Raw genomic sequence first — 27,352 nt, 5'->3', positions numbered from 1 at the left:
TTGTATGGATAGATTCGCTCATATTGTATAAGATCAAATTTTGATAAAATAAATTATACACTACAAAAATTTACACAATGTATACGTAATTTACATGAAACTAAATTTAAAAAATCTGATGTGATGAGCGCATTTTCCACTGCAGTGTATGTTGTCTATTTTAGCGAAAGTTATACAGAAAATTATGAAAATACCTTTAGAACACTTCCTTCCAATTTTAAGGACACTAGAAGGCTTTTAGTTAACATACCTAGAATAATGTTAATTTAGCCTTTACTACAGGTTTAATTTATGTCGTCGATATTTTGTAAAAGTTTGTCAGCTTCTTCCGACAGCAAATAGAATTCAAATATTACATTTAAAACAATTCGTTCTTTTAGTTCCTTAGTTATGGTAAAAACAGTGAAAATCGGCCTTGGAACTTCAGTCCTGATATTATCAAAAATTTTTTAAGTTTATTTTAAAACCCTGAAATTAAATATTAAATTTCAAAAAAATAGGCGACTCGGTATGCGAATTTTGGTGTTTTCACATAATTTCAGTAAAATTAAAACACAGTTTAAATTACTTTTAATAAGCTATTACTTTGTATGTAGTGCAATTACAATCTCATTATTATCATTTAGCACAATAATTTTATATCGTAAGTTCAAATTAACTGTACTGTAAGTACAGATTTCATTCTTTCAACTTTAACTCTTTATACTTTACTTTTTATATATTTTTTTTTAAATATTAAACCAAATTGCGTATACCGTATATGTACAATATAATTTGCGTGCTCTATTTACAATAAAATTATAAAATTAAGTTGTTAACTTTCAATAAGGTAGAACTTTAAAAAAAAAAAGCAAAACAATATTATAAAGTAAACCACATGTAAATAATAATTATATGATTATAAACGGCATAAATATTTATTTTGTATACATGTGAATATTATTATTATAACGGTATAACAATTTTATATTCAAATATCAAAAGTATATGAACTATAATCACACTTTTCCCTTTTTACCATTTTGTAAAAAAAACCAATTTCCATTTCTCTCTGAATACTATGAAAAGTTTTTTAAGTGATCATCAAACTATAACTTTTATATTGTTATAAATATATAGGGAAATTTAAACATTTAAATGAATATGTATTTATGGTTAATTACCCTATTAATATGTGAAAAATTAGAAAATAAAATAATGTTTGTAGCTACATGGCTACACATATGCATGTATGTAAAATGTACACAAAAGTTTACAGAAATCCTTTTAATAATTTGTACTTACTATTTTTTTTCTGTTTTATTTAGTAATTAAGGAAATAAAGTGAAAAATAGTACAAAAAACAAAAAGGCAAATATTAATTCACAAAATGACAGAAAACTTTCCTCTAACCTACTTTCCAATGAAATGATAAATAAGCAAAGTTCTATACAAATATACAGTTAAATATAATAATTAAAAAAAAAAAAACAAATAAAAAAGTAAAATTAGCTACCTAGTTAGTTAAGTATTTCAATTTTGAGATTTTTTTGCATTTATTTATGCATGTATGTATGTGTGTGTGTATGTAAAATATTGTTTAACATTATTCTTATTGTTACGGAAAAAGTTCATGGGGTTTTCAGTTTATATATATATAATGTTCTATGAAATTAAATAAGTAGTATTAAATCAGAAAATTAAAAAATTAAATTCTGTAATATAACATACAAGATAATGTTATACTTACTGTAAAAAAGCGCAAAAATATTATTATATAAACAATAAAACATGAAAAAATAAATTTACAGAGTAGAGGTACAGCCAACAAATATGCAACAACAAGCGACCTATATATTTTCTTTTTTTTTTTTGTTTAATTTTACCTATTATTATTTATTCGCCTAAAGTACCTTACTATTGTAGGATAATTGCTAATAATAAGTTATAAGAAAAACAAAATACACAGTAAAGAAGTGGAGCAGACGACATCAACGACTCGCAACACTATTTAATTTCAAAATAATTAGACTTATATACATATACATTCACAACAATATATATAAGTAAATTTATTAAGGCAAGTATGTATTTTATGTGTATACATAAATCTTACAAAATAAAATTAAATCAGTAACTTTAAAAAATTAAGAAAAAAATAAAACAAAAGAGCATTAACACAAGCAAAAGGTGAAAATGAGAAGAGTAATAACTGACAAACATACAGACACAGTATACTTTGTATTATACCTGCATATATATAGAGAAGTATGAGACAAAAGTAAATTGTTAAGATAAAATAATGGTAAAAACTGAATTTTTATAAAGAGATTTTTAATTTGACTTCGAGATATTTACCTTAAATATAAATTTTCATTGACCTCTCTTTAGATTAAAATTATGTTATGGACTGAATACAACCCGAAGTAAATTCCGCCGCAATGGTTTTTTTCTATAGTGACACAAATATTGTAAAATAATGAGTGAAACTTGGAATATCCTAATTTATTCTATTATAATTATTTGAAAATATTTTTAGAGCTAGTTTTCAGTTCTGCAAGAGCAAAAGTTAAACTTAGTTGTTGTAGTTGTGTAAATATTATATTAGGCATTTCAATTTTGTTACAAACTTTGCCGTACTATTCAAAATTCCAAGTAGAGCAAAAATCTCATCACGTTAATCCAATATATTTCTTGTAGTTCGTATAAAAGTAATAGGATATCGGTATTTAATGAATTTATTTCACTGTACAATAGAATTATAACAAAATGTGGTATTAAATTTTCTACATTCTTTAAAAAATTTCATTTTAGGTCTGTGACTATGTCTGGTTTTCATTTCCATTCTTTCATGTACAAGACATAAAACAAAAGGAATCGTTTTAAATTACTTTATTAAAAAATAAGTTATAAAGTAAGAAAGAAAAAAATTTATGTAATATTTTTTTTCTGGTTTTAGTATTTTTTATTAATATGATTGCACTGCGTTACTAAATTATTACAGTAAAGTTGAAAATAACATGTTTAATACGTTGTTACTTAAACTATAAAGAGTAATTTTTTTTTTTGTTTTGTAATTATGGAGAATTGATGGGCTTTAGAAATTAGTAAAATTACATCAGCAATAACTGTATAATATTGTTCGAACAGAAAATTGTTAATTCTTTGATTACAAAAATATTGTAAGTATATGGGTTAGAGTCAGGTGAAAATTGAATTTTATTATAGTTTCCAAAAAAAACGATACGTACTAGGAACTTCTACCATATAAATTAGTAAATTTCCCCCGTCTAAGAGTATGACTTTTCAAAGCCCTCAAAATGACAAATCAAAGTAACAAAAGTTTTTAAAATTCTGCATACACAGAAGAGTTTCTTGTTCAGTACTGTATAGTCAAACATTCGAAAAACAAAATGTCCGACGAAAGTAACTATTACATAAACCCGTTTTTTTTAATTTTTATATCGTTTTTTTTCTAGACAGTAATTGGTAGAAGTCTGAAATTTTCTCGTTGGAAGAAGTTTTTTTCCACCTCCATCATCTTTCAAGTTATCGTCAGTCGAAATTTGTAAAATTTGAATTTTCAGTTCCTTAAGTTTCCGAAACTGCAGGCTTCCTCAAATTTCAAAAATTTGTAGAAGCCTGCAGTTTGATCAAAAATCAAAAAGCTAATGGTCCTAACTCCCTTTTTTAAATTTTTTCTTTTCCTCACCCCAAAAGTATGCAATTGATTAATATTTTTTTGTATAAGTATGAATGATAGAAAATTTCAATAATGAGCATAAATAATAATTAATTGTGTTCAAAAGCAGTATTTTCACTTACTCAAGGCAAAAGTGTTATTTATTTGAGTTTAATTTATAATTCTGATAAAGTTTTTAAATAAGCTATGCTGATATTATATTTAGTTTTTGAAGTTTCATTTTTTAACTGCTTCATCAAAGATGTTTTTTTAATAAGTTGCATTTTTGATATTTTTTTTTGAATACAATTACTGAGCGTAAATGCTAATTTTATTTTTGTTTACATCAAGCGACATGAAGTTTATACAAACATAAAGGAAAACTTTAATAGAAAAAATTACCATAAAAAATGTATTCAAAGCATCTATTAAAATTCACCTTATAATCTCATTTTTTCCCCGACTTTTTTCAGTTGATGGATTAAAACGTAATTAAATTTTATAAATTAAATTTTCAAATAAATTTACATTTTATTTTGTATTCACTTATTTTTAATTATTATTAATTGTATTTTTAGCTCCGACAGTATACGTACATATAAAATACGCTAACTTCCTCTATTCTCTAACAGCAAATATATAATACAGATTTGAAGAGCTAATTTTTCTGCAATTTTTATTGCAGTGATAATTATGAATATACAATTTTATCAATATTTTATGTGTAGTATAAGAATAATTATTCTTTGCATATAATAAGTGTATATCTCTCATAGTATAATTTTATATGACTTGATATTATATATAAAAAGGCCATCTACATAAATTCGAACATTTCACTATATACAGCAATAATAATTTATAGATTCATAAAATCGCAAAGAACAAAAAATAGCAAAACGAAAAGAATGAGAATACAAAGGAAAATTTCAATGGAGCACTAACCTTATTGATGCAGCTTCTATTACATGCATCATATAAAATGCTATAAAACACCTAAAGTAGTATATTTACTTTGTAACTTGTTTTTCTTCGTGTATATTTTTATTAAATAAAAATATAACTTTTATTGTTTTATTTATACATATACCTTTTTATATACGTATATAGAACTGTTCTTATTATAAATAAATTTGTTGTACATACATATAATATGATGGTACGTACCATTTCTGGTAGATCAGATGCGATTTCTGTTACGATAGTTTATTATTTTTTTTTCTTTGTGTGTTCTCTCCTTACTTTTGTATTTTTTATATTCAGCTTTTGTTCTTCTTAATTCCCTATGCCTTTTGGTACAATTATGTATATATGTATGTGTGTTAATATACTTTATAAATATATACATATATTTAAGTTGACATCAAGAACCACTCAACCATGTCCTCGTTTTTCTATCTTTATAATATTATTATATAGTTGCGTTGTTCGTATGTAATATACCTTCTACACTTTTCTCTATTTAAACTTTTGTTTTGCTCTTTTTTTTTGCTTACGGTTTTATTTTTATTTTTTTTTTTTTAATGCTCATCTTGGATTGTAAAATTTATTTTCAATTCTACTCAGAATTCAGAACGTGAATTGTGAACTTTGCCAGGTTGTTTCATTCTATTTTCTGATATATATATATATAAAATAGTATATTCACTTCGTTGATAGGTACTTTATGAGCATTCGAAATGAAATTATGTACGACGGCAGTGCTACAATATATTTGACATTATTCCTAAAGGATAATTTTGAAATTATTATAGTAGTAGCGTATATACTTAGATGTTGTCTTTTTTGTGTTCTTCTATTTTATAAATCTGTGATTTAAATATTAATAATACCAATCAATGAAACAAAAATGGAATTGTATTAAATTTTATTCATATAAAGTTTAAATCTTAATATGAGAATGTAATTTTATGGAAGACAGAAAAAAAACTATTGACAAATTTGTATAAAACATTATAATAATAGCAGAATGGTCTTGAGAAATAAATTTTAGCTCTACGCGAGATGCTGTTTTACATGGATTTCTTGACCTCATTCAAAGCCTGCTTCCAGTAAAATTTCATTCATTTGCAAATTGCATATAGTACAATAAGAAGCATTTGCAGTAACAAATTTTAACCTTAATGTCCTTTTCCATTCTCAAATAAGCAATTTGATAAATAAAATGGACCGATATGTTTATCGAATGAAAATTCCACTGCAAGTAGGCTTAATGTACTATGCTTTAAGAGAAAAAATGTCTTGCATTCTGTGTTACGCCCATCATAAAAAATACATAATGCCTCCTTACTATGATAGTATATACACATAGGCTTGAATAAAATCAGGAAATTCTTCTTCCAAGGGTTTGCAAGCATGATGTCCTATAGACTATAACTTAACTGCAAGATGGTTCAAGTTCTTAACAATTCAGAAATTCGTCAAAAGCTATAAATGAAATATTATGGCAGTACTTAAAGTTTCAGAAATTTGTTAATTTCAAAATTTTAAATTTTTGGAAAAATAAATATTTGGGCTATATGTTGAAGTGATTTAACACATTTCACATGTTCCAATTTAATTATTTTGCAACTTTCAAATATATTTTCTCGCTTTCTATAAAATGTTCATACCTAGTACATTTTAATTGAAATAAAAGTAAAACCTCTGATATTCAATGATATTTTAAACTTGTTTCTGTTACAAGGAGAAAAAAAATATAATCTTGTATATACATATATTTTTTTTTTAATAATTGTGAAGGATTAGAAAGAGATAGTTAATTTTAAAGAAAAAGATAAAGCTCTTTAATTTGTTAAAGCAAAGATGAGAAAAGAACCAAAACAGAGACTGATAGAAGAGGAAAACTTTATATTAAAGGAAGAACATAAAATTTAATACATTAAAGGAAAAGTGCATTTTTAAGTCCTTCTTTTTTTTCTTTTTTGTTTCTCTTTTTTTGTTCTTTTTTACTAGAATACTTAAAATAGTATAGTAGGATGAACATTGGATGCACAATAAGTTTCTTTCAAGAGGTTTCGCATAACTGCGCTAAAGGGAATTATATTTTCCGTTGTTGTACTTTTCATTTTTATCTTTTATATACAGTTATTAGGTTTACTTTTGTTTATTAACTGTTAAAAATGATTACTTAAGGATATAGAATGTAATCTTTATTAAATATGTCATTTACCTTGCTATAATTGAGACGATAATATTAAGAAATGGTTATAAGTAGGAAAATATTTAAACTCTTAAATATATTTAAGGAATTTTAAGTATAAAAATAGAAATTTTAAAGAAAGTTAATAAAAAGTTTAATAAAAAAAAAAAATAAAAATTAATACGCATATTCAATATATTTGAAATTTCTTGATTTCATCGTTCTTTATTTTATTTACAGCTTTGGAAAAAATGGTTAATAATCAAGCAATTGAAAAACTCATTACAACTAAAAGTACATAAGTATTTTAAAATTATAAAAAATTATAAAATCAACAGTAACATACTCGTAATTGAAGAGGTGAGAGGAAATACCCTTGTAAAAACCTATTCAAAAACAGATTCTAATATTCTGGACAAAATGTGGCAATGTATTTTAAAGTGTTAATAAAAATAAATATTTTGGTAAAGAAAACATAAATAAATAAAATATTTATTTTACCAATGAAAAGCAAAAATAAAAAAATTCATCATCTGATTCTTATACAAAAAATTAAAGTTGTATTAGCTTTTAAGTGAATATTATTCCACATTAGCTTCATATGGAGTAAGTGGAACGAATATAATGTTTTTGCTAACAACATTACATCTGTTACTGATAAGATTTCCTAACGCAGCCGCTAAAAATTGGTTTCCATTAACTTGTTTTTCTTAATGCATCTGTACCAGAACAGTTTACAGATAAACTTCTATTAAATTTGTTTGAAGATCCTATCCTAGTTGCTATCCCAATTTTCCAAATACAGAAGTAAATAAAATTTTCTAACTTTTCGATTTTGTTTTTCTACTATTATTGAATGTATATGCAGTTTCACACTTTATGTGATTTTTGCTATAAAACTGTAAGGTAGACTATTACAGTATCACTAGAAGAATGGTAACTAGAATACCGCCATCTTACAGTCATATTTTATTTTAAGCCACTCTCTTATATTTATTTTTTTAATAATAAGTTTTAATGCGATTTTTCGATTCACGGCATTTTTGTAGCTCCCAACAAATGTTTATAAAATTGAAATTGTTGAAATTAAGAAATTAATTTGGTTTTGAATTTCCAATAATTATGTTATTTGTTCGATTTGAATGCAGAATTTGGCTGTTTTGCACTTTACTTAGAGACTTTTGGTATTATGGTTCAAGAATATACGTTTACAAGAAGAAGAAGGGATAAGTGAAAAACGGAAGCAAATGATAAAGGAAAAATATCGAAAATTAGTTTTAAAATAAATTGACGCGTAGACTAGACATTATTTTTACCCAAAAATATACGACACAGTTGCCAAATTTGTAACCTCAATTAATACAATCTTTCAATTTGTATTGTTGGCAAGTTTTCATTTGCCATTGTAATAAATACAAGTTTTAATCCTTAGCAGTAATCCTTTGATGAATCAATAAGAAAAACTTACGGTACAAAGTTGAAATTTAAGTAATTAACCTATTAATACCCATTATTTAGCTTCATATTAAAATTCTATTTTTTTACAGTATAATAATTAAAGCAACATTCTCTATGTATGAAACATACTCTTTAATAAAAACAAACAGATTTTCAGTTAAAGATAAAAGTAAAAATATTTTTAAAGTGCATGATATTATGATGAATATTTGTAATTATCTATTAATTACATAATAATAATAATAATAATAATAATAATTTTATAAATAAGTACTTGAATACTCAATTAATATAATTAATTCAGATAAGAATTAAAAATTTCAATAACATTCAACCGAATCTGTATACACTATGCATATTGCATATTGTAATTTATTTACTTTTTTGTATGTCCTTATGTAAGTATATAATATGTATATAAATAGAATGTATTTTCCTTTTAAATCGAATCATCCCCTATAAAGTTCAACTCTCCCCAGTTCATTAATCTTTGAACTTTTTTTTTTGTTTTTTTGCTTCTTGTCATTCATCACTTCACTATATTTAAGTTTAAAGGTGAAAGAAAATTTATATTCTATAAAGTAAAAATCAAAATTTATTTTTGTTACCTTTGTATGTTCATATATACATTATGTATAAGATTTTATTTTAATCTTTTGATATTTGAATATGATGAAAAAACAAAAATTAAACAAAAAGTTACTTAGTACCTATACGAATTGAAGTAAATGTACACATATATTAAATATTTTCTCACACCTTTTATATTAATTCCTTGTATTCATGTAAAAATGTATATAAGCATAAAGGTTAAAAGATTGAGTGCAATTCTGCATTCGTCAATTACTTATTTACGAAATGTACACTATATTTGTATGCGCATATCGAAATAATTTAATGCAAGTGTCATCAACAATATTCAGTAGTCATCGTATAATTATTCTATATAATATCATTTAACTTGATTTCTTAACAAAGGATAATTCAAATAGAGAACCGTTATATAGTTCCTGAATCCTTCTTTAATTTTTATTTTCTAATTCTTTGCTATGAATTTTTGTTTTGTTTTGTTTTTTTTTAACAAAAGTAAATATTATGTTAAAAAAAGAGAGAATACACTTTGCAATTGAATAAATTGATTCACAAGTAGACATCAGAAGCATTTAATTTGATAAATATGTTTGTGTACATTCTAGCAGAGAAATTACACTGTGATGTTACCAAACTGCCAATATTATGATTGAGAGAAATTTTGAGAATAAATTTTTGATTAAAAGCCAATTTTGTCACTGTCAAAAGACAGTGTCAATTTGCTAAATAATGTTTAACGTTTAGAATTTAATTTTATTAATCGAGTCAACTAGATTTTGGATATCCCCTATATTCTCCACTATGATAGTACAAAATAAAAATAGTAGGTGTAGAATCTATAGAAAACTCAATTGAACTATAATAAATTTATTATTTAAGTCATGAATTAAATACATGATATAATGAGCGACGATCGAATTAAAATTCATCATTGAATTCTTGAAATGAAAAAGAACAATTTGAAGTAAAATAATTACAATATTTTAATTAGTTTTAAACTGTTACAATTTTCTTTTAAATTTATACTGTTACAATTTTCTTTTAATAACGGAATTTTTCTAATTACGTTATGAAGTTTCCGATATTGTATTTTTGTCCGTTTGGTAACATTGATTTTTACGGGCATATGACATTCGGATATTGTATTTTTACTAAATTTTTCACAATACTCTTCAATTTTATATTTTCCAAGTGAAAATTTATTTATTAAATCAAACCCATATTGGAAGTCTAACACACTATCAGCTATCATCATTCTTTTTTCTTATTAAAATGCATTCACATATAACATGTACCTACATCTACTCCTTTTTTTTTTACAAACATATCTACATACATTACAGACTTTTTTGTCGCTTAATGTTATTTGTATTTTAAAATTGAACGGTAAATAAAATTTCAATTTCCGTTCACAATAATATAATAATTTATTCATGTATTAGGAAAAGGGAAAAAAATAACGCGGAACAGAAATTTCTAAGGATACAACAATTCGTATTCATATTTTTATTTCAATCTATAATAAGAATAAGAAAATGATGGGAAAAAGAAATTTTAAAAAATATAACTGTAAAATGAATCTAAACACCTTTTCAATTATTTCTGGTTTTGTCATTTCTCTTTTTTCGGAATTTCTCTCTCGTTTAAAACATATTAAATAAAAACCGAAAAGGTATATTAAACTATATGCAAATATATATATACATATATAGAGATATGTGTATGCACTGTCAGTACATGTTGAAAAAGGAAAAGACAAAGAAAAATAATGATAATGAGGTTTTTGCTCTGCTATTTTACAGTACTTTTAAGAAAAATGTTGATATTTTAAATTTTCACTTGTAATACACAACGAAAATTGCATATTTTTAGGAGAATATTGGTATTTTAATCACTGACTTACATAATGTTCACAAATAACGCATATTTTTGATTTATTAAATTAATTTATTTCTTTATACGTTTGTAGCATGACTTTTTTTAATAATTACACGTTCTATTTAGTTATTTGTGGTTTTAATGCACAAAATAAAATAGATTGTGTTTCGGCTGAACGAATGGGACAATTGTTAAATAAAGTACCGAAAAATTTTACTTTTGTTTTTGATTACAATTGTTTAAGATGCTAACTTGCATTAAGTATTGGTTGAAATTAATAAATCTATTTATTAATAGTAAATTTGTCAAATTTAAATTTAAATTCAATAATTATACAAAACAAAACTTTACAATATAGTTCTATAATTAATTCTAATTAATGCTTTTATTATGACTAATTAAGCCACATTATCTTTTTCTCTGCTCTGGCCGAATGGAATTCCGCTATAGTAAAATTTTAATGTGCAAAATATCTTAAAGTTTTCTTGAACTCGTAAAATAAAATGCAACCAACACTTTTCTTTTACATTTAACGCTTATTTTTCTTTCTATTTTCCTTTTCCTATAAGTATATTCAAAAACGTTTGACATGTCAATATAGTAATTCAAGTGGAATAAAACATTCAATTTTTAAATTTTTGTAAGTGAATTTAAAAATATTTTTTCATGTTTTGTTATTTTCCTTTTACTTATTCTTTATTATATTATTTTCTTTATTATTATTTTTATTTGAATGATATCCTTTTCACATATACTATGTATTTATTTTATTATTTGTATATAAATTTAATGCTATGTATAGGTAAAATAAATTTAAAAAAAAAATAACAAAAACAAAACAATAATTTTATATAACACATGTATATATATTAATATATATGTGTGTATAAATATGCATACACAAAAAAAATATTAAAAAAAAAGGATCAACATTTTGGAAAGAAAAAAGCTCCTATGAGACGGATATTTTGGAAAATGACTTTCATTCGTTTTACTTTCAATTCAATTTTTGTTTTATATACATTTATAAATGTTATAATGTCTACATTGTACCTACATAACTGTCCTATATATGTACTATATTTTACAGAGTAGTGATGTCCTTAGGTATCATTTATATTGAACAATATAATATTTGAAGGATATGTGGATAAATTTTTTGTATTAAGGATTTAAGTTTTAAAAAAAAAATGAGGAAAAACCAAAATAAAATGAAATTTTGAAAACCAATTTTCCTCTGGATTTGTTCTAATTTCGTATATCCTTATTAGTTGTTCTTATGTATAATGTTATACTTATTCTGTATTCTCTATATTTTTATTTTTTCTCCATTTAAAATAATATATTTTTTTTATTTTTTTTCCTTGTTTTATTATTTCAGAAAATTTGAAGTACCAAACATAATTCGATTTCTTCTGGTTGTTAACTTGCTTAGTTTTTTTTTTCATATTCCTTAAAGTCGGAAAAAAAAATGAAAATGAAATTTTTATAAAAAAAAATAAAAAGTCAGGAAAAGTTAAATTAGTATTTTTAAGATGATTACGATTTATTGAAAAATATATTGATAAATTAGGATATTTAAAAAAAAAAAAAAGTAGAATTTTTATTTTCCTTACTGAATATTTGAATTTTACCATAGATGAAAATTTGGAATATTTGGACATTCATAATAATAAGTAAATGCTACCAACACAAAACTTAACGTTGAAGTATTTCTTAACATTTTCATATGAACCAATGAAAAAATAAATTTTACCATAACTTCACTTTTATTTTGATTTCTTTGAATATTCGATCCTGTAAAATGAATAAATTCGAATTCCTTGTATTTACTCTCACAATACAGAAATATTTATACATAATATGTATATATATATGTATATAATATGTTATTGTCAAATTATTATGTAAATATTAAAATAAAATATTAAATTTGGAATATTATTCTAATTTACACCTCATTAAACGTTCTTTTAAATTTAAATAAGATATTAAAAAAAATTCAATTGAAATTTTATAGCTATGGTCAAAAATCCACGACATTATACGAGTAGGTACGTGTAAATTGAACTAGAAAATTATTAAATTTTAAAAAGTTCTATACGTGAATTAAATTCTATATTGTTCAGGTATATGTTTACATAGTTTATTGTATTGGTAGAAATTTCCCTTCGAATTTAATGTTGTAAATTTGGAATGAACTCAGGTGTAGTGCGTTGTACAGTACAAAGAAAATTTAAAAATATGTTAAAATGTGATTCATATAGTTTTAAATAAGTTTTTTTGTTTGTGTGAAATAGAAACTTACTAGGTAAATCTTTTATAATTTTTTACAATTTTTTTAAAGGTTTCTTTAGAATTTGACTTACAAATCTATTCCAAGATATTTCATAGTTTTTGATTTAGAAAATATAATATTTAGATCTAAAGATGTTACTACTGAATTGGGAAAAATAAAATTAACAATAGCAAAAAATAAAAATCATTTGTTATTTGGTATTGACTTCCAATTTTCTATTGTAAATTTCAGACGAAATTAGTGTTATTAATTTGAATTTTGAACAATCTTTTGTATCGTTGGGTCCTACTGGAACAGCCCGTTTTTAATCAAAAAGTTTACAAAGCTTTTGTTGCTCCAAGAGTCGCCACACTAAGAACTAAAAAAGTCGTTTTTTAAATCGTATAAAAAAGCCCTTTTTTCAATCGTAAAAAATTAAAAGTACAAGTAAAAGGGCTAGGTGCAGTATAAGACTCAAATCTATTTATATTTACCTAATCATTAAATTTTACTTTTCATGTTTTATTTGGAGAAGTTCTAGATCTTAAGATATTTTAGAGATTTTTTAATTTAATTTCATTGAAGAAAATCGCAATATAACAGGTACGTTTATTAGGTATTCCCATGTAAGTGTTTCTAATTGTAAGACAATTTAAAATTATCCATTTTGTTGACTTTTGAACTTTTAGGTTTTGCGAAATAAAATACAAATTTATGTTGTATGAAATGAATTGTGTAATTTAAATGAGCTCGAGTTTAGTATGAGAAATTGTTATTGGTACACGAGCATTTCCTATTCAAATTGGAAAATGTTTTGTAAATAAGCCAAAATTTAACCTTGAAATATGTTTTTAAAATTAAAAAAAATATTGATACTTTTTCTACTTCTTCTTTTTCCTTTTCTTAAAATAAATTTTGGAAAATTTACAAAACTTTTTTTCCAATGAAATTTCGTATTATAAACAACCCCCAAAACCTTTTTTTTTCTTTTCTCAAAAACTGCTGAGATTTTTACGACAAAAAAAAAATTTTTTTTTACAGGAGTTTCATTTTTTTTCTTCATTTTCCTATTATTCGTTTGAAAGATTTGTCGCAAATTTTCATATTAGCATACCAATTTTCTAAAATTCGTGGAATAACATAAGTATAGTAACAAAGAAAGGAACAAAAAAAAACATTTTTTTGGAGAGAAAAAAATGTTTTTTATAGTTTTTTTTTGTTGTTTTGAAACAGACGAATTTTTTCTTTTAGAATTTCTTTATGTTTACCAAGGTAAATAAGGATAACAAGAAATTATTTATAAAGTTATTTTGTGGAAAGCAATTTTTATTCCAGAAAAAAATTAATATACATATGTACACACACACATTTTGTATTGCAGATAAGTATATAACAGGAAACATGTTATGTGGGGAAATTAAATTTCCATAAATTTCACAAGAATTAAATAACTTTATTTCTACACAAAAAAAATAAAACCTATTTGTGGTTCTTTATACTTGCATTATATTAGATTTAAAAATTGTTTTTTTTTTACTCATAATTCCATTTATTGATTGAATTTTGTCGGAAGTTTATTGAAATTTGAAATTTTTTGAAATAAAAGCATTTTGTTTTCTTCTTATTTTATTTTTGTAGATTTTTCATTATTTTTTTTTTGATATTTAATTTGTTGTATATGAGGATGAATTACATTATGTAATTTGTTAATTTTATAATGTAAGTACATAGTGTGTAAAAAAATATTAAGATATCAATAAATTTCATTACATTTTTATATTCCTTAAATTATTCGACAACAGGAATGAATATAATTGTTATGAACAACAGGTAACTGATTTAAATTTATTCTATGAATGATATTACAATATCTTTGTTAATTAATTGTTAATAGTTTCATGAAAACATTGGAAAATATTGTGAAAAATTCTCCTCTTTTCAAAGAACCTATATACATTCAAAAATGTAAGTAAATCTACTTCCTGTGATTCAATTCTTCAAGAGTTATTGGGCTTGTTTTATTTGTAAATAAAATTTAAATACTAAATTTCAAGAAGTTTCACTATTAATTTCCTAGGTATAATCAAAAATGTAAAATTAAGCTACAGTTTTTTTTGCGAGTCTTGATTTTCCAAATGAATTTTCTCGCTCATTTGTGGACTAAACAAATGGATAAAATATTTATTTATAGTGCGTAAAAATGCATATTCAGTCTGTAATAAAAGTTCAGCTGCTGTCACCTGATTTCTTTGAAAAGCTACGTGGTTTTTGTATTATTACTGTTTTCTGTCATACAGTTGTTGAGTCCTGAAATACGCAAAAAAAATTTATCAATGCGTGACAAAGTCAAAATAAAGTCAGATATAAATTTTTATTTAAATCGATTTAACCGAGCTTGAGATACAGGAACAGAAGTGTGAAGAAAGACAAATGGCAAAGGGATAGATGAACGAACAGACATCTTTCCTGGCATGGACAAGCGCATTTTCGCAGATCACAGGGTCTCCCTTACTTTACAGAAGTTTTGAATGACAGAAAAAGAAATTGACATCTTGGTTTTGTATCCTTTATAAGTTTATAGATTTATATAACAGTCATTTCGCCAAATTCACTTCTTATTTGGTTCCTAGCTATTCCACTTAGTAATGAGTCACTAAGTGGAAAAAGCTAACTTGGTAAGTTACTCACCGGTGTTGATTACCAATAAATCAATAATACGTACGACTATTGTAATATTGTTGTTGCTTCTAATGCTGTATTTGAAACGTATTATAAATATAATTGTAGAGATAAAATGGAAATGCAATTTTTGTTGCAATTAAAAATCAATTCAGTACTGAAATCTAATTACAATTTTTTCCATAATTCCATTTTAATTACAGAATAATATTGAAAAATCATGAGAAATTCAGATTTTTTTAATTTAAATCATTAAAATTTTTGAATTTTATAAAGATTTTAAATTAACAACATTATTCATTCAATAAGTATTTTTGATGCCTCCAATAAATTTTGTTAAAAAGTTCTGATTTTTTTACAACAACATTAAAAGAATATAATGGTAAGTTGCAGGCAATACAAAATCTTAGAAAACTTCTCATGTAATAAAATTAATAAATTTTTTAGTAAAAAAAAAAACTTTTTATTCTATACATAACTTAATTAAATCTTTTTAAAAAATAAAATATTTAAAGAAAATTTTTGCATTTGAGTTATTGAAATTTTAATAACCCTAAGAGAGCGTATTCCTATCATTAAAAAGGAAAGAAAATCAGGAACTTTTTGCAAATAACTTTTAACAAAAATAAATTTTTGTTATAGTTATAGAAAAAGAGTTTAAAACAAAATTTGTAAAATTAAAAAGAGAAAATTTCTGTTAACTTTGCTGACTAACAGAATTCAGATGTTAGGCTATTGAATGCAATAACCGTGTTCATAATTTTTTTGAACATATTGCTGGATTCTTCTTTCATTTGGAAAAGCGAATACAATTTTTATACACTATATACTTAAATATTTGTATTCAAATTGATTGGCAATCCAATGTGTATTTTTAAAATTTGAATCGAAATTTCGTTTCGGTTGTATCAGAGGATCTGTTAAGCTACCTAATAATAAAAACCTTAAGATCAATGTTTGTTAAATGGCTTAGTTTTACTTGTATGATTTTGACAAATGGACCTGATTTTGACGGAATTTGGAAACCTAGAAGATAAAACAATTTTGACTTTTGGGGACTCAAAACAATACAAAAGTTTAAAAACACTAATTCTATAAGTGGTATTAACTCAATAGTGACTTTCTACTGACTTATCACTTATCAGAATTTTAATAAAAAAATTTCTTTTAACACACATTTTTCTGCCTTTTCTATAATATTTAATTATATAATATTTAAAAACAACTACTTATACAGAATACAACTATTAAAGCTGTTCATATTATTTTTTTTATACCTACCTGAAACATTGCTAAAGTCAGTCATTTAACATTGGGCAAGAAAAGCCTGCGTATTGTATAGTTTTTCATAATAAAAATTTGTTAATTTTTGCAATGTCATCAGGAGTTGACAGTATTATTAGTTATTTCTGTCAAATACCATAGTATATTTTTCAGAGCAACCAGAGCGCCATCTATATTTTATAAAATACGCAATTTGTTACTGTATTTCACTTCCCATTTAATTATTTCTTTACTAAGAATTTTTACTAAGTAAAAAATAGCAATTTTTATTTTTTCAAAAAATAGTATAAAACTTTTCGAAAACTTTTATACACAAATAAAAAAAAATTGTTTTTTTAAATATAATTTTTTGTATGTACGTGTGTATTCCACTCTTATATTCTATTGAATTGATTGAAAACTTTTGTAATAAATTTATGTTTTCATGTTTTCAGTCAACTCATGTGGTATAAAATAATCGAGGCATGAGAAATACAAATGGTCGAACAGCAACGAGAAATAAAAGCAGAAAAGGGTATCTACACGAATTGTATTGAATAGTTTGAACGGGTGTATATTTGTTCATACTGTATTCGTGTATTGAATTATGAAACCTCAGGTAACTTAGGAAATGCTAAACTTTAAATAATACTAACTTTGAAAAAAAGAAAATATTTTATCAATTTATTTTTTCAAATTTTTAAATTAATATTAAGAAAATTGTGTTTTCGCATAAAATACACAATTATGGTTTTGAAATACAAATTTTCCCATTCTTTCTTCAATTTGTCCGAAACCAATAACCAATTTCAATAAAAATTCAACTTAAAATTTAACTGCAGTTACGTTTTGTGCAATTAAAACTTATATAACATAAGTATTGTAGATACTAATCCCTAAGTAACTAAATGATTAGAACGTAGAATAAAATATTTAAATTTATATCATTCGTAATACATAAATGACGTCCACTAATTGTTCAACACTGTATTCGGTTAAGATGGGTCTTAAACTTCTATCCAATACCAAATATTCTGGCATAAGTCAAAAAGTTGTTAAGACGTATTATTCAATCTAAGTTGGTGGCGTGATCTAAAACGATTGAATTATACCCTGCACCTTGACAATCTGATTATAAAAACTTATTTTTAAAACATCTACAATTAACTTTCATGATTTGATGGCAGTTACTCAAACCTGTCAAACCATATCACAAAAACTTGAAGGATATGTCTGACTTATAACTGGGGCCATGATTGCCAAGTTTCATGACCCTAACCCCATTATTTTGCTGAATATTTAAAATTAACTTTTGCGTTTTACGTAAACAAAATTTCATATTTATACCGCTTAGTTTTTAAAATATTTAAAATAATCTCTTTGAGTTGTATGGCTGCTACCCGATCCCGTTGCCTAAATCAGTTCAGTTACAATAACATAAATAGCTCCTTGGCATAAAGAAACAACCTATGAAAGTTTTGTGGAATTTATTCGTTTTTGAATTATCATGTGATCGGTCGGACGGACGGACTGACACACATATCTAATTCAACGCAGAATTTTGCGCTGAGTAAGAATACATGTCTATACCGCAGATGAGTCCTTCAAATGATTATAAACACCATACCAAAGTTATATATGCAGGTGGTATAACAAAAATGTCAAATCCTTTGATAAATTTGTACAATTACTCACTTTTCTTTTCTATAATCTTTGGCTAAACAAAAATATTTTAGTTAATTTATTTATGAGCTTTCAGTTGAATGTGAATTTTGTACGGTTGAAAATTGCTTACCAATATGTTCCCAAATAAAATAAAATTCAATAAATAATTTTTCATAAACTTTACAAATCATAAAAGCGAAATGAAAATTTTTGGAAAATTCCTGTTACGAGTATTTTGTTTTGAATATTTTGCCGCTGAACGAAATATAGTAAATTTTAAAACTTAATTTTAAAATATTAGACATTACTGACAATAATATGATTTTATGCTCGCTCAGTAATATAATCATTGCTCTCTTTTCCTCATATACATAACGTAATATCAAAATGTCATAATAATAATAGAGAAGCTTTTATGCATCGTAAAATAATTTCGGTATACAAAATGTCGATACTATATTCCATTTAATTTTCTAATGGAATTCTTGAACAATTTTTGGTATATTTTTGTCATAAAACTTAAGATGATTTAAAAAACCAAATAACTAAAAATAAATAATAAAAAAAAATAAAATTTATTTGAAAACTTTTTAAACCATAATACCATACGAGAATAGGGAAAATATTCGCACGTCAAATTTCATTAAGATTAATTACATACATTCATATATCTTACACACTATACAAAATTATACAAGACAACAGTATTCAACCTTCAAGCGATATTTTTGAGCGTATATAAATAAAAAATAAAAGAAAACAAAAACAATGATAAGTTTACAGAAATACTATGAAGAAAGTTTTATTGAAAAATTGCAATATACTTAAAACATCAAGAAAATGCAATTGTACGTTATACTATAAATTTTTATATGATTGCATATGGAAGTGTGTATGTATATCATAAAAAGGAGAGGGATTGCAAAAACCCTTGTGGGAAAATAAAACAGAAACTTAAGAAAAACAAGAAAAAGTTTGAAATTTTATTCCCGTTTGTTATTTTTATAAAGTTTTCCCCCAAAAGAAAATATGTTAGACTTTTGAATTGATTTTCGAAACAGTTAGAAAAATATTTTTGATTTTGTATGTACATGTATTAAATAAATTTTAGCATGTAAAAATCTTTAAATGTGTTATGACTATAAAATAAGTTTATATTTTTTTGTATTTTGTATGCTGTATGAGGTTAATAAGATATAAGACACTGAAAGTAATTCCAAAAATATATTCTGCAGTGTGCATAGACTTTACGGACGTATTCTTGCACGCATATCTGAATTTCTGAGATAGTTTCTTCATTTTAATAACATATATAATAATTATTGCAACTTAAAGAAATTAAAATGAATTCTTCAAATTTTAATAAATGCGTAATCAAATCAAAATCAGTATTATTATTTTTAAAAAATTTTAATTCAGTATTAAGCAAAAATTTTTAATCATTAACTATCTAATCATTCTAAGACTCATAGATTTTGATTTCGATAATAATAGTTATAAAATATTTTTGCAAAACTTCTACTTTATAAGGTAAATAGCACCAATGCAAGATATCAAAGGGTTTTTTGTCAGTATTTATTATCAACTCTATTCATCAAATGTTCAACATATAATTTCAAAAATTTTAAAAATTTATAAACTGTTATACAATTTAAATGATAAATTTGCTTCGATTTTATATTATTAGAAAACTATTAGTTCGTATAACACTATAAAGAATATTTAAACAGCGTATAATTGCTGTAAGTCATACTATATGTATCAGTTTTAGCTTCACAAAAAAAGGTATAAAAAATGTGATATCAAAAAATGTCTTCCAAATACTTAATGAAAAAAATTAATTTTCATAATTTTGTCATTGTGACAAAGACATGGCGCATTTTTCCAAAAGAAGAATTTTTATAAAATTCTAACAAGAAAGAAATTGTTGCATTTTTATTTTTATAAAATTTGAGCAAAAATTTCTAAAAAAAATTTATTAAAATAATGAAATATCTATGGTATGACAGTTTTTGTCTACCATATGGAAACGAATGAATCAAACACACGCAAACGTTCTTATTGATGTTGACGACAAAAAATAGAGCTCATAGCGTTATCCTTGAATTTTTTATTTTATAAATTCATTTTAAAAAGAAAAACTTTTATTGTATATGTAAATATTTATATTTGAGGGAAAAAAATTTTATTTTATAAATATTTTGACTTCATTATGCATTTGTATAAATTTTATTAATTTTAATATGAAATCAGAGTCATCAATATCATTGTTATTTCATCCTTATTTTATGGAAATAATAATATTGAATAACAAAACTAAGATTCAAGAAATTTATACAAAAGGAAAATTTTTCCTTTTTTACACTAAAATAACGCAGTTTCTTAGATAATTACGTTCTTTGGTATTTTAAATCAAAGTAGCAAGAACATAAGCGGAATTTTATGATAAAAATAATATTGAACCTGTGAATTTAAGAGACTTAAAATTTCAACAAAACTCTTGTTGAAGATTGAGTATACTCCTATAAATTCAATAATTTTTCATGTAATAGCATAATAAGGTGATTTACATAGAAAACGAGTAACAGATATTATCATTATTGCAAAAACATTTATTTTGTTTTCAAAGGACACGTCTACTAGATGAAAGACAAAAAAATTATTTCCAATAAATTTATTAGTTAATTAGTAGTTCCTTGTTTTCAAGCAGTGTTTACATTTTATTATGTAAAGTAATATTATAATAAATGCTTCTTAACTCACGCCAGAATTTATTTTCGGTTCAAAATTTCATTAAATTAAACTAGTCTTAGTCACCTAGTTAAAGTGTAAAGGAGTTTTGAAAAATTATTTTTGAAAATTCGGGTTTCCTGGCGTGCACAATGAACTTTTTTTTTATCCTAGTTTGCTTCTGGTTATGAATCAGTTTCTTATGTCATTGAGTTTACTAAATAGGTGACGAGCCTACTGCAACACAATGAATTTACATATTTAAAGTTTTATCTTTATTTAAATTCATAATGCTTTATGCTGAAATAAAACTAAATTTAGCTTTAAATTTTGTGAATATTTTCTGAATATTTTTGCTTGTTGTTTCACGATCTAAATTTACAAATTTTCTAAATGAATTTCAATATTCAAATTTCTTTTGATTTGTTTTCTTTTCTTGTTTGCTCTGTTCTTTTACTAAATTTATTTGAAAAATTGCTTTTTGAGAAGTAGAAAAGTCTTTCTATATTTCTATTGAATTTATTTTACAATAGAATAAAAGTTTTAAAGAACTTTTTTGAAAAATTTTGCTATTGTTGCAAAAACGTAAAAAAATTATTCCATAATCTTTAAATAAAGTTGTTTTTAGCAAATTAAAATCACTTTTAAATTGAAACTTTCTTAATAAAAAATCTTTATTTAAAATTAAAATTAAAGACTATTTTCATTCTTAATGAATAGCGTATAAATAAAATTATTTAAAATGTATTGTGATAATCTGTATTAAATTAATTTTGATTTAGTTGAAATTAAAACTAAAAACTTTCATTCTCTTTTCATTTTCAGAAAAACATTGCTTATAAATACGATCATTCAATGATTTTTTAATGTCTATAGAACAAAAATGATATTTACAAGATGTCACAATTACGAAAATCAGCATCATTTCGTTCAAGAATACCAATAAGAAGATCAAATATACCGAACCGAAGATGTCGAAGTCCACCAGCAAATATAAATAACAATAATATTAATAATAACAGAAACGATAGTGGATTAAATGAAAGCAGTTTTAATGTACCACAAAAACGTTCTCGAAGATCACATAAGCAACGAAATTTTATACGTCGATATTCATCATCGAGTTATTCGAGCAGCGATGAAAGTTTTATATCCGATCAACCAATTAAGGTAAAAATAAAAATAGTTTCTATTTTTTTAATTTTTTTAATTTTTAAAATCATTGAAATTCTCAACACCATATTGATTTTTCAAGTATTTTATTATTTCTAAATTTATAGTAGTTTTTCTTGTGTAATAATAGAAACAGAATTCATGTTACGAATTTAAATTAAACCAATATCGAAAAGGAAATATTGAATTTCCTTCAGATTTTATGACTCAATTTTTCCAATATTTGAAAAATCAATCTGATAAAATTACCCAAAAATATAAGGGTATAAAATATTATATAACTTGGGTATTAAAACAGGTAATAAAGTGAATATTTAAAATAAATTTTATGATCCTATTTCTAAATGGTCCTGTTGGTTTTCTTTTTTCGGGGTATTCTATTATTTTCACATTATAAGTACACAATTTCTTTTTTTTTCTCTTTCTATTTAACATGCTTTCCTAGACTGTTTTGATTTTTTCCATTATAAGGTAAAGTTAAATTTTTACGATTAATATAAAAATTTTAAAATGAATTCGACCGAAATGATGTAAAAATATTTTAGAAATTAAAGACTTTTCTCACCAATGCCTCTATTTTTATTCAGTTATATTATAAATACGTAGGTATCCCAAAAAGGAAAATCAAAAATTACCCTTGTTGATTAAATTTCTTGATAATTTTATTAAACCTATTTAAAAAGGTGAAAAATATTGACCGCCATAAAATTTCGGGTAGTGCAGAGTAAGGACACAAACCTATATACATTCATATTTATTAGATAGGTTGTAGAATTTTATTATTATTATTATTTTGCTGTTTTTTTTTTGTGTGAAATTTAATATTCTCGGTGTCATCAGAACTTCTTTCAGAAAATTCAATTGAGAGGAAATTTATTATAGGTATAAATTTATTATCCTTATAAATTCATACATTTACTACCTTAAAGTACTTATATTCATACTTATACACATACGTACGTACATTGCTTGATCTATTGTTCTATTTATCGTTCCTTTTATTATCTTGTTGTTTAACTTTTGTTTATTTCAAAAGTCAAATATCAACACATGTACACATTCGCATTTTGCACAAAGAAATAGCACTAATAATAATAGTCCATGGTTGGTGTTACATGTATACGTGTTCATTTCTTCACCATCGTATTATAATTGTTATATAACAATAATATAGTGTTGTAAAATTGTTTTGTTATATCCAGATGACAAACCTCCGTTTTTCATTGTTTAGTGTGCTAATGCCTTTATGTTTGATTTCTCAGCCTATTTTGTCGAATAAAATAAATCTTACATTTAGTTTGTAGGCAGGATTTTCAATATAAAGCTTTCCACATCTATATCAGCATAAATTGCCGATTCTAATATTATTGAGAAATTTCAAATTTTGCATTGTCCTTGCATAGTTTATACATACGTACGTGTATTTATTACGTTGATAAGGAAGTACAAAATTATTCTCTGTAAATATTGTAATGCATTAAAAGTCCAAGAAAATTTGTAATAATTTTGAAAACGATAAATTATTTGTATTGTTCAAAATTTTCCTTGTTCCTGTGAATTTATTAAAGTAGCATAGAAATCAGTTCAATATAACAATGAAGCAACTGGAAATGACAAGGCTATAATAATTTTTTTCTTTTGTTTTTTTTTTCTTTTTGTTGTATTATTAAAAAATATTGCGTCCATCATGACTTCATTGACAAAATTTGGCTCAATATTTCAAGTATGCGAAATAAATACAAGTTCAAGTATGCGAGTATCCGATATGTAAAAAATTTAACGTGGACTGTCTTTTAATTAACAAAATGTTAAAGCGACTCCCATTTGACTATCTATAAATTGTTTTGATAAAATTTGATAGTACTAGAATGGAAAAAACTCTACTGATATTTTTTTTTTGTATTTTGTTTTTTGTATGTCACTAATTTTCTTTTTAAGGTTTATATGTATTCTTTTTGAAGCCAGAATTATACCTGCTTCTTGATGTTGCTGCACAAGAACATTGACACTTTATTTCTAAAGGGCTGCGATATAGTTCTTTAATTGTTTGTGGAAAAATTAACAATATATAGAAAAGTATAAAATTGTGTAGCACAAGAAAGTACACAACCAAACATAAATTAAATAATATTTTATATTTAAAAGAAGATGTATATAAAAATGCACTTGCCATAATTTAGTTTAAGGAGATCTTCTATATTCTTTCACTGACGTGTATAAAAATATCCTAGTTGTTTTGTTTACCTTAATACCCTCCAAAATAAAGTATGAAATATTTTTCATGGCAATTAAATTATCAAAATTGCGCGCGGAATCATTGTTTTTGTGTTAGTTAAAAATGAGTGCCATATTTTTCCACTCTAAAATCTTAATATGTAATTATGGAATGGATAATCAAAAGTAACCCCTGAACCAATGAATTTTTTAGATGATATTAACACATTTACACACATTCATGTGTGATTTTTAATATTCAATAAAAATGGAATTAAACTTAATCAATAATGTGTTAAACACTTACTTAACCATATTGGTTTTCTAAGAATATTGTAAAAAATCTTATTGGCTATAACTCAAACTTTAAAATCTTTGTACAATTTTATGGTATAGGAGAACGAGTTTTTTTTAAATTGCAACTACTTCGTTTCTCAATAAAAGTTTAAAAAATAAAAAAAAATAATTTTCTTTTATTTCAGAAAAAAATTAGCCATTTTAATGCGACACCAGAGTTGTTCTATACATCAAATGATGCATTAAGTTTAAACGCTTTACTTGATTCAGTAAGCAGTGGTGGAACATTTTCGAGCCCTCCGTCACCAATTCATCAAATCTGTAAGTATAAAATTGGGTCAAACAAATGGTTTGTATTGTAGCACTTTTACCTTCAACAAGTGAAAATCACACTATTAAAATTATTTTCATTCATATACAAAGCTATTTCTAGGATTGCATACATTTAGGATGAACGATTTATGCAGTCTTTGAAATAAAGCAAAAATTAATATAAAGAGGGGTTAACATAATGCACGATTTTAAGGGTTAATTGTGTAAGTTAAGAAAAATAATTACATTTTTTAATGACATGGAATTTACCGCTAGCTTCTTGTTTTTATAGAAATTTGAAAAAGCTTGCGGTTTCGGAAATATACGGCGTCAAAAATTCAAATTTTACAAATTTCAAGAGGCGATAACTTGAGAGGGGGTGGAGATGGAAAAAAATTTTCTTCTAACAAAATGAATTATTTGTTAATGTCTAAAAGTCTCTAAAATTTCAAGCTCCTACAGGCTGGGGTCTAGAAGAAAAACGATATCAAAAATTTGGAAAAAAAAGGACTTTAGATAACGGTAAATTTGAACGGCCATTTTGTTTTTCTAAAGTTTAACTATAGTATACCGCGCTAGGGGAAGCAAGCCACTGCCTTTTTGCGTTTGCAAAATTTCAAAAATGCTTATGGTTTCAATGCAACAAATAGTTAAAAAAGGCCATTTTTAGGGTTTTAAGGGAGTATAACTTCTAGAGGGGGGGAGATAGGTAAAAATTTTGTTCTACGGAAATAAGTTTCTAGTAAAGATATATGTACATACAAAATTTCAGCTTTTTATCTTTAAGGGTGTAGAAGTTTTATAAACAAAAAAAGTGTCCACGGACGGACGGACGGACGGACAGAGTGAAACTAATAACCACTTTTTTTAAAAATTTTTTTGGAAAAGTGCTAAAAATTAGATTCAAGTATAGGGTTAAAGAAATAAGTTTATATAATATTCAAGTCAATGCACGGCATATTTTTATGTATTAGATAAAAATAATGCCTGTGTTTTGTAAAAATATAATTATAAAAATACACATATGAATGTGTAGTATGATATAACCTGTATATATGTAAAAAATGTTGCACAACATACTTAATATTTTCTAAGCAAAATTCATCAACAATTATCATTAAACATTAAACAGGAATTAAAAGGATAACAATAATTCATTGTTATTCTCTATTACGCCTTTGAGCATTTGTTGAGAGTGATACAGAATGTTTTTGTAATGTTACATAGGCATATAGCAAAATAAAGCTATTAATAATTCAGTTTATGCGGAAATAAATTATTTACTAAACTGTCACTTTAAATAACTAACTCTATTTACATTCATTATAGCATCTAGGAAATTCACAATAATCTCTAATACACTTTTAACATATCCTGTTAATAACATAACATGGAAATTTTGACATAAAAAAATAATCTAAGCGAAACTCACACATTATACAAAGGTATTATTCATGTCAGTATCCTTATCATTTATTTCCTTATGTGAATGCATTTTATCCTTATATAAAATAATATCAACACTCTTTTAAACAGTGTTAGTTTTTCATGTTATTAGGAAAAATAAAAAAAAACAAAATTCTAATTCTTTTGGGACGTATATAAAAAATCTTCCTGCTAAATGATATGTTACAACCTGCGAGGCAAAATTTCAAAAACGATGTTAATAGTTCCTTATTAAATGATATTGTGCCAAATCATAAACATATTATATAATTGTATTGACATGTATTTTAAATGAAGTTTTTTTTTTTTGCATCTCTTTAGGCTCTTTTCTATTTATATTTTTATTGCTTTTTTTTTATTGTTTTTGTACATGCAGAATAATATTTAATGCATTTTGTCACATGATGTTAATGCAATAAGGTAGTATAGTAACTTTATGTTGCACAATACTACACAAGAAATAACAGATATAGAAAACATGGTAAAACAATTATCTTGAATAGTTGATTCTTTTGCTGTCAGCAATCACTTCCATTCGACATTTATTTGATGGAAAATGATTTGA

General features: G+C 24.3%; 1 protein-coding gene across 1 annotated transcript in view; it reads left to right on the top strand.

Annotated features, from left to right (window-relative positions):
* Window positions 1-17,511: 17,511 nt before the first annotated feature.
* LOC129605839 (uncharacterized) overlaps window positions 17,512-27,352 on the top strand; it is a 190,479-nt gene continuing 180,638 nt past the window's right edge. The window contains exons 1-3 of the mRNA XM_055515815.1: window positions 17,512-17,569; window positions 22,171-22,515; window positions 25,215-25,350. Coding sequence (XP_055371790.1) covers window positions 22,243-22,515; window positions 25,215-25,350 — 409 coding nt within the window. The 5' untranslated portion in view covers window positions 17,512-17,569; window positions 22,171-22,242. The remainder of the gene's footprint in view (window positions 17,570-22,170; window positions 22,516-25,214; window positions 25,351-27,352) is intronic.

The sequence above is a fragment of the Condylostylus longicornis genome, unplaced genomic scaffold (genome assembly GCF_029603195.1).
Source record: "Condylostylus longicornis isolate FDR11 unplaced genomic scaffold, ASM2960319v2 ptg000015l, whole genome shotgun sequence".
In the NCBI taxonomy this organism is placed as follows: Eukaryota; Metazoa; Arthropoda; class Insecta; order Diptera; family Dolichopodidae; genus Condylostylus; species Condylostylus longicornis.
Note: the sequence above shows the minus strand (reverse complement) of the source record. Positions and strands in the feature narration are given on the sequence as shown.